Below are 9,533 nucleotides of genomic sequence, written 5' to 3' on the forward strand. Positions count from 1 at the left end.
CTTATAAGTCTCAATTGCATGGACTACAGTATAGATGTAATAGAGCTGACTAATCCAAGGATGCCGTAGTTTTTGAAAGAGTAATGACAGGCCCTCTGGAAATCATGGATCAAAAGTATAAGTTGTCATAGGGGGAAGACTTCAAAATTGAAAAAAACCCATCATATATTACTGAAGTTGCTTGACTGAAAGTGCCCTCCAGCAGAATTAATTTTAAGCTTATCTGGAGAGCACGTGGAATAAAAGGCAACCTCAAATTGTGTAGATTGAGTGCATTGTGTATTTCAGCTTGATGCATTTGAGACTCTCTGTGATAAAAATAACACTATATAAAGGCTTGTGTTAGAGTTACATACTGTGGTTTTCATCCAAGTAAGACCACAAGACCACCTTAGTGTCCATATACAACTGTTTTGCCAAGTAGAGAGAGAATGTATTGCATATGATGTGTTGGCCTACAACAAATATGCGAGTGGACTCTAAAGTTATGGTAATTTTAAAATTTGTTTTAGAAGTGAGGAAGTCAGCATACTGAATTCCAAGTTGCCTAATGACTCACCTGATTTTCCAGTGTACATTTTTCCCTATGTATTTATGCCTACGTGTGACATCTTTTAGTGTCACGGTCTATTTTAGACATATAAATGACATATGAGGTTTTGTGGGTTTTGTATTGGTAAGTAAATTCTTTTATTTGTGTATGCGTTGGAGAGTCTTTGGTAATTCTCAGCAGCAAAAAAAAATCCTGTAGAGGAATGCTGGAAACTTCCTGATGCGTGGAAAAAAAAAATTGTCAGGTGTTGTCATTAGAAATCTGGAGAAGATATATTGGTGTAGGAGGAAGTATTTTTCTTCTGCTGACTTCTTACTGCTGAGAAGATGGACTTGGGAAGACTCTCTGGGAATAGTGGAAGCATGTTAGGGTGAGGGTTGTAACTGTGGGAGATAATTGCAGTGCTTTATGCAACTCTTAACAGTGCTGGCATTTGTTTTTACAGTAGTGATGCCACTTTAGTATTGACATATAAGTAATTGCTCCTTTCAGGGGTATTCTGAAGTTTGAAATATATCTGAAGTGCCCTGAAGGTAAAACATAAAATCTTTACTAATTGTTTCTTGTGTTTTAGCCTGAAAACTGGATTCTTAAAGTGGAAACCAGATTATGACAGTGCAGCTACTGAATATGGGAAGGCAGGTATGTGTGGCTGTAAATATGGCCATATGTATTTCATAGTTTCAAAGTATTTATTAAGCTTAGTCCCTGATAATGTTTTACATATTTTTATTACATTGCTGTGTAAGTAAAACTGTTGTGAAGATTAAACATAAGATGAAACAACAAAAAAATCCTCTTGGTAGCACTGTAAGGTAAATTTCATGTTGTACTTGGAGATCTGGAACAGTTTTCAAAACCAATATTGTCTTCAAGCTTACAGCTTCTATTTTTTATATTGCTATATGTGACGCAAATAAAATTTGCTTTCCTTCTTTCACCTTGTCCACCCCCAAATCCTATGACTTTATCTACAAAACAACAGATGTTCAAGCTGGTTTTAAAATTTTGCTTTATCATCATCTTATTTCATAAGTCCTGTCAAAGACTGTCTCAGTAAGGTGAAATGCTGCCAGGTTGGTTTGTTCTTTCCTCCCTTTTTCCACTATCAAGTGATACACTGAATATAAAATCCTTACTAGTCGGTTTCTTTTTGTTCTTAAGCACTTTCTTCTTTCTCATAGTAGTAATTTCTTGTGGTCTCTTGGCTTCTTACTGTAGGCATTCCTACTTATTCATTTAAGACTGAATAAAAAAATACAAACTTGGAAGAACAACTGGAGCATTTATAAATTGAAATTTATTTTAAATCTTACTTTAATATTTTATCAGGTAAATGAGATAGAAATACATATTTGTACCCTGAAGTGGTTGTGCTGATGAAGTTATGGGTATGCTTTGTTGGTGGCACACTTCTGTTCCTACTGTACTGATTTTGTATTAACCTCTAATGATTAAAATGATATAAATACGCATTCCTCCATTTCTATAATTAAAATACAGAATGAGTGAGTTTCAAAGTCCAGCTAAACATATTGAGAGCTATGTATGATATTGTGGTGGTATGGAAGTGGTGTTGACAATAAATGTCTTTAATGGTAACCATGTAACTAATGAAACAAGGAGAGCCGTCTGGGATTTTTGGGAAGACCTTGGTAAACTGTAACCTTTCATTTAAAGAGCCTGTTTGCATCTTTAGGTAGCTAAACTCTTGAGCAGCACTGGTAAAAAGAAGACAATGTCAAGCTGTAAATAAAAACTCTTATTTGTTTTCTTGCAGCTGTTGCTTTTAAGAATGCCAAGCAGTTTGACCAGGCAAGAGAAGCCTGTTTACGGGAAGCTGAGGCACATGAAAACAATAAAGCGTATCTTTTCATTGACTGAGATTCTTTCTTTCCAAGAAGCTGACTAGTTGCTACTTAGATTGGAGTAATGGGGGCTGGTAGCAGGTTGTTTAATGTATTTGCACATTTTGTCAGTGTAACAGAATTGCTTTTTAAAGGACTGTTTCTGTGTGCTCTGAGTGGAAAAATTAAAGAACTCTCAGTTAGAAAATCAGTGTTGTCCCCAATAACAGCTGACAGGTACCTGAGATATCTAGGTACTGCTTCAGAATTTAATTGTTTTTTAATTACCTACTAATGCATAATATAAACTAAATGAAGCTCTGCCATTATTACAGTACTTGTAGTACTATTTAATAAGCAGGAAGGTATTTTATGTAAATGTACTTTTTACAACTTTATATTCAGCTGTACATTGGTATGTTGCATTTATTCTGTTCTTAGAATTATTTATTTTTGACAACTTGCCTGCAGTTGCAGTAGGTTCGATTTGCCTTTATGGGGTTTCTTGCTTTGAAGTTAGTAGTTGTGTAAGATTTTGTACATTAATATTTTTCCTGCATTATATTTTTGTGGCTTTTGTCCTTGACTTTGACAATTTTATGTCCAGTCTCTTTCATGCTGCCAAGTAAGTATGGAAGTGCTAAGTAATCTGAAACTCATTTTTTAACATACAAGCATGAACTGTCATTTTGATCTCAGTGTAGTAAATGTTCTGATTCAAGTAATTTTGCTGCTTCAAAATTAGTTCAGTGGAAGTGGAAGCTAGGAAAGTCTGAAAACCTGCAATGGCCACCTGAAGACATTATGATATTGGCATTCTTCAGCACCTTTTGATAGCAAATATTTTTTCTTAGATGAACTTCTCATAATTTTGAAATTCTACACTGTTGAGCTTATAAAGAAATTTTTAAAAAGTACTTCAGAGATGACAATAATCCAAATATTGCCTGGGGATCAGATTAGAATAGATTTTTCTGTGGAGTGTGGTTGAATTTTGTGGAAGATAAAGTTACATGTGTGCCATGTAATTAAATAGAACACTTGAAACACCCTCAAAGCATTAAATATTAACAGTGAAGATGTTAGATAGTCAATGCATGTTAACTTCTGCTGCATAACTACAGCTTGTTGTAATGCACCATCTCTAACCAAATTGTACATTTTTTTTCTCTGCAGAGCTTATGAACAAGCTGGCATGATGCTAAAGGTATTGTCATGTACTAGTTTTTATTTTTAAGTTCTATTTTATAGTGACAAGTATTGTGCACTGGACCATTTTACAAATATATGTAAGCAAATTGCATATTCAGGTGAAATTTTTTTGTTGACTCATAATCCCCATCTATACCTTCAGTAGATTAGGAAAGCAACATTTGTATTTGGGGGGAAAAATAGTCTTCCTTTTGTAGAAGGAAAGAAGAGTACTTTATGTCAGAGAGTAACAGAAAAGTGGTGCTGCTTTTGCTCCAAACTACCACGAATTCATGACCGACACAGAAGTTTAATACTTAAAAGTGAATTTTATGGAGTTGGTGGTCAACTTTCACCAGCTCTACAAGTTTGAAAATAAAAATTATAATCCTAATAAATAAGGTGTTGCAATTTGCTTTGATTTGTGTCCTTGCACATAAGCTCCTTTCCTGACAGGAGTGTCCTGTGACTGTTGCCTTGTAGGAGATGCAGAGGCTCCCTGAAGCAGTTCAGCTGATTGAGAAAGCCAGTATGATGTACCTGGAGAATGGCACACCAGACACAGCAGCCATTGCACTGGAACGGGCTGGAAAGTGAGTCTGAGTTATTGGTGGTTAGAATCTGTGCAGGGCATGGGTATGTCTGTGGTTTTCTTTTATGTCTTTTTGATGCTTTCAGGTAAAAAAATACTTTCCTTTCATCTAAAGAGAAAGTATTGATGTTTATTACAGGTTAATAGAAAATGTGAGTCCAGAGAAGGCTGTGCAGCTCTATCAGCAAGCAGCATCAGTGTTTGAAGTAAGTGGGGGATTTTTGTGGGTGTTTTTTGGTTTGTTGGGCTTTTTCTTTCAGCTGTAAAGTAAAGGAAATGCCTAAGATTAGGTACTAAATTATGTTTCCTTCATTTTACGTCAGTGGCTGAGTAATGAAGGTTAAGGCTTCTCGTGCTGTAGAGAAGGAGATGACAAAAGTTAGAAGTCAGTTTGCTTTGCCTTTTTCTCAGTTTAGGACTTGATGGAATCTGAATTTTGTAGATTGAGTTTTCTGGCTCTTGTTGGGCAGCACAGAGGGTAGAGAACATGTCTGCTGTGGAGTCCTGTAACCCAAAATAATTTGAAATCCCTGAATGCACGGAAGAGAAGATTTTGCTTGGTGCTCTACCTGTTCCATGAGCCAATGATTTGCCTTTTTGCAAGTGGCTTTGATGTACTTCTCTATTGTCAGTTGTCACGTGTTTCCAGATTAGCAAATTTGCATTGACATTCCTCTGTTCCTCTGCTGATCCATACAGGAGCTGGCTATGGAACTTGGGAGCACCAATACACTTTGTGTTTCCATTGAGTGTGTGACCTACTGATAAAAATAACTAACAGTTGGTCTGAGTTACAGGTGACACACTTAGATTAAAGTCTAGTGGTCTTAACTCTGTGCAAATGAAATAAGAATGTATGAATTCTTTTTTTTCTTCTCTAGAATGAAGAACGTTTACGGCAGGCATTAGAAATGCTAGGGAAGGCATCAAGACTTCTGGTCAGAGGACGCAGGTATAGCTTTCTCCCCTTTTGTTCTTTCAATGTGTTTCAACCTTAAAATGTGATTTTGATTGTGTTTTTTTGTCTTGGTGTTGTTGGGTTTATGTACTATTAATTCTTGTTTGAGACATGCTTCAAACTAAGATCCAGTTTCTTGGTGGGATATGCTGTGTTCATCTAGGAACCACCTGTTTTGTGTTCTGGGATGGGAGAGTGTGAGCTGAAAGACTTTTGCTCTGTGTTTGTTGAAAGCAAACCAGTTTTCATTAATTCTTAAACTACTTCAGGATTTTTTTTTCCCCCCCCTACACTAATAAGTAGAAAGTACTTGAAAGTCTTCTATAGCTGTGGAATATAAAACAGAGGAATTAGGACTAACCTGAGGAAAGAAATCAGTTTGCAGCAGTCTGATTCTGGACTTCTTAAAGAAGAGTGAATCTTGGAGTCTCAGTGAGACAAGTTTAATTGTAAATTGCTTGCACCAAACTTGACCTTCAGTTCATCTTAGACTTGCTTCATTGGAACATTTAGGTTCTTTAAGAACTATATTGCTAGTTCATGGATCTCAGACTTACAGATGCTTATAGTAACCTCAGGACATACAGAAATGTGTTCGGGTATGTAACAAAGCATTCATCTTGTACAATGTTACAACAACCAAGGTTTCTCTGAATAAATACCAGAGATGTTCTTAGCACATACACAAAAGGAATTGCTGATTGTATATTTACCTACTCTGTTACTAAGATCTACTGCTGATTTTTAGTTGTGTTGCTTTTTATTCCAGTAGACTTGCCACTGTATTAGTTAAACACTTTGCAATTAGCCTTGGGTTCATTGTGCTGTATTCCTGGCACTGATACTCCTGTTTCTTTGGTTTTTAGATTAGATGAGGCTGCATTATCTCTTCAGAAGGAAAAAAGTATCTATAAGGAAATTGAGAACTACCCCACTTGCTATAAGGTAAATTCTAAGAGACAACTTCTGATAATATGTCTCAATTTTTTTATTTTTGTAGTTAATGACAGCTGATATCTGACAGATGATGGGTACCTCTTGATTAAGGTTTCTTGCTAAATGATGAGAGTTTGTGGTAGTGGTGTTTCCCCAAACTTTAGCTGTACTTTTATAATTTTAAAGATAAGTTGTTGTTATATACAGGAGCTGTCAAAACCAAACAACACATAAAAAATAAAGATGTTATCAAAAATAAAAAACTACAAAAACTGTTACTTGGGACAACAGTTCATTAAAATGTTACAGGAGATAACCTATTTCATACCAGCTGAGGAGATGGCTCTACTTTTTCTCTGGATTGTTCTGACTCACTTGTGTCAGTGTCTTAGGATGATTGTGAGTTATGACCTTTCTCATACTAGATATTAACAGTCTACCATTTTTCTCATATTTTATTGTTAATTTCTAAAGAAACATTAGGCTTACTTTTTTGTTGTTGTTTTTGTTTAGAAAACTATTGCTCAAGTCTTAGTGCATCTTCATAGAAATGATTATGTTGCTGCAGAAAGATGTGTGAGGGAAAGCTACAGGTAAGTCTACTTTGTGTCCTATAATTTTAAACTGAATGTTTCACTAGTGTAGATCTATCTTGCTTGACATTGTTCTTTCATAAATTTATAACCTGCACTTCTGTTGACTTACAGTACAATAATAATGTTCCCTGGTGTATGGCTATCAGGAATCTTTTTCACACATAACAGATTTAGCTGTAATGGCTACAGTGATTCTTCTTAACAAACCTAAAATAAAAAGTCATAAAGAACTAGTTATCTTGCTTATACTTTCCAAATCTCCAGTTTTATATATAGAAACTCATTACAATTTTTCTGTATGTAAGGTGGAGAAAGAGTTTGTTGAGTAGTGAGGGAAAAGAAATTAAAAATCTAATATTCTTGTTTTGTCTTGACTATGATTGTGATCTTATTCTCAGTGTGTACACTAATATTGGTTAAAGTTCAATTTTTATGGATGTGATTCATGTACCTGAACAAATCAACCCTTAATTTCCTTCAGTATACCAGGATTTAATGGAAGTGAAGACTGTGCAGCACTAGAGCAACTTTTAGAAGGGTATGATCAGCAAGATCAGGATCAAGTTTCTGAAGTCTGTAATTCTCCACTCTTCAAATACATGGATAATGATGTAAGTAGGCAGATCATGTGATTGGGGTTTTTTCAGGATAAGAGGGTGGTTTTTTTCCTAGTAGAGGAAAATAAGAAGGGCACAGTCTATGTATTTATTGTGACTTGCTGCCGTGCTGCCCTGTGGCTGTGAGCTTCCTGTGTTCTTTTACTTTGCCTGCCAGTGATGGTGCTGCCTGCCTTTCAGATGGTGTGAAGGATTAGGTGAAAGAACAGCTTGTTAAGGATTTGCTGAATTTGTTTAATGAGTTGACCAAAATTCAGTTCTCTTCTGCTTGCTTCCTTAAGGGCCAGAACAGTTTGCTGCTTCTGCTTTTTCTCAGAAATACCCTGCAGCAGATAAATGTGCATAAACATGAGCAGACGTGATGCCTGCAGGATGGTATCACTGAATGTTTTTTTTCCATTGCTTATTCTTAGCAAGGTACTCATTAAGGAAAGATTTTGAATTTGGAGCAAGTAGTTGTGTCTCTTTACCCACCATTTTTTATTTAATTGTATTTGTAAATTGTAGGAAGTATAAGATAGGAAAGGTGTGAAGCAGTGGAAACACCCATCCCTACCTAACCTTGTAACAGTATTGACTAATTTTACTTCGTTGAATAGTAAAAATGAAGTTACTAGTCTTGCTGAACAACACTTGTAAGACTTTTTACATGATCTAATACTAGATAATGTATGAAGAGCTGCATATGGAATTATTTCTTTTCTACATAAAGCTTGAAACAGAGAAGCTATGTGGCCAATTTATTTGATAATAAACAGCATCAATACAGATCTTGTATGCCATTCTCAGACTATTTGAGAGAAAAATGAGCCAATATTATGTTTATTCCAAGCTGGAAAAATACACCCTGAGAGCATCATCACTCTGTTTCTATACTGAATGTTTCCTGCTTGGTTATTGTGAGCATCAATTTTATGATAGTACAGAAATTAAACTTGCCTTGTTATTGTCAGTATGCCAAGCTTGGTCTTACCTTGGTGGTCCCAGGAGGTGGAATCAAGAAGAAATCGCCAAATGCTGCCCAAGACAAAGCCAGAGGACCAGCTGCAGTGGGCTCTCATGCTGATGAGGAAGAGGATGAATATTCTGGTGGACTATGCTAGCTACAGACTAGGTTGTCTTAAATATCTGACTGACTTGTGATGCTGAGCATATCCAAAGGTACCAGATTTACCAGAGCTTCATTGCAATTGTGATATGGGAATCCTAATACTAACTTGGCAGCTTCTGGGTGCAATGCAGGAGAAAAAGCATGATTGTACCCATCATCTTGAAACATCCTTGGACTTCATCTCTTCATCCTTAGGGCCCTGCCTTCAGCTGACAGGAAAAAAAATTGAGAAAAGTTTTACTAAAAGCACAGTTTAAAAGAAACCAAAACCTCAGAAGCACTGGAGGGAGTGTGGTACAAAATTTTAAACGCTGGATTTCAACAGCTGACACTTTTGGTCCCAGTAAGATGTTCGTGGTTGCTTTCGGAGTTAAATGTATGATCATTCATCTGGCTATTTATCTCCTGTTTAAGCAATTTAAGGCAGACTGTGCCAGGCAGGATTTTCACTTGTGTAAGCACTAGGGGGAGCATTCAGTTTGTTTTCACCATGTTTTTACTCCACTGGGGGGTATTGTTTTAATACCTTAATCTTTATAAGCCGTATCCATATGAGTGGGGAAAACACTAAGTCAGGTAGATTGAATTTATCTTGCAAGCTTAAAAATACGTACCTGTCTTTCCTCTTAAGAAATTTATTGACGTGAAGTCTTTAGAAATAAATAAAGAAGTCCATAGTGTTTGTGACATGCACCTTAGGAGTGAAGGAAGGAGTGAACAACCATCCTTAGCAGTGTTTTTGAAGTGTGCCATAACCAAAAAAAGAAACTGAAGTTAGCAGGTAACATGTGCTGAATATAAACTTCTGAAGACAGACGTTTAATGAAAACTTAGATGAAATGTTTCAGGGATATGTTTGAGTTTGTGAGTGTCCTAGGTGTTTATTTGCTAATCAGTATGGTAGTCTACGAATACATTTGATTCTTTCATATTTTCAAAGCATAGAACACGGATCTTCTATAAACAGCATTTTTCTAACTAGCTTAGAGTCCAAGGTAACCAAATTTTAATGCATCCTCTCTATTTGGTTTCAAGTCATCATGTGTTTTGCAAGCTTCTTTAGTGTCTTAAATCTATTTCACCATTTTATGCTTAAAAGTCGTCAACTCTAGACTGTGGCTTGTTTCTTCAG

At 36.0% G+C, this 9,533-nt stretch overlaps 1 protein-coding gene across 1 annotated transcript; it reads left to right on the forward strand.

Annotated features, from left to right (window-relative positions):
* The first annotated feature begins 466 nt into the window (after window positions 1-466).
* Window positions 467-9,165, forward strand: NAPG (NSF attachment protein gamma). The gene is made up of 12 exons (XM_008630092.2): window positions 467-490; window positions 1,087-1,195; window positions 2,334-2,418; window positions 3,008-3,025; window positions 3,577-3,607; window positions 4,075-4,184; window positions 4,323-4,389; window positions 5,065-5,135; window positions 6,008-6,086; window positions 6,591-6,670; window positions 7,155-7,284; window positions 8,244-9,165. Exons 1-12 carry the CDS (start codon window positions 467-469, stop codon window positions 8,391-8,393), a joined length of 954 nt encoding a protein of 317 aa, XP_008628314.1. The 3' UTR covers window positions 8,394-9,165.
* Window positions 9,166-9,533: the final 368 nt, after the last annotated feature.

The sequence above is a fragment of the Corvus brachyrhynchos genome, unplaced genomic scaffold (assembly GCF_000691975.1).
Source record: "Corvus brachyrhynchos isolate BGI_N302 unplaced genomic scaffold, ASM69197v1 scaffold331, whole genome shotgun sequence".
Lineage (NCBI taxonomy): Eukaryota > Metazoa > Chordata > Aves > Passeriformes > Corvidae > Corvus > Corvus brachyrhynchos.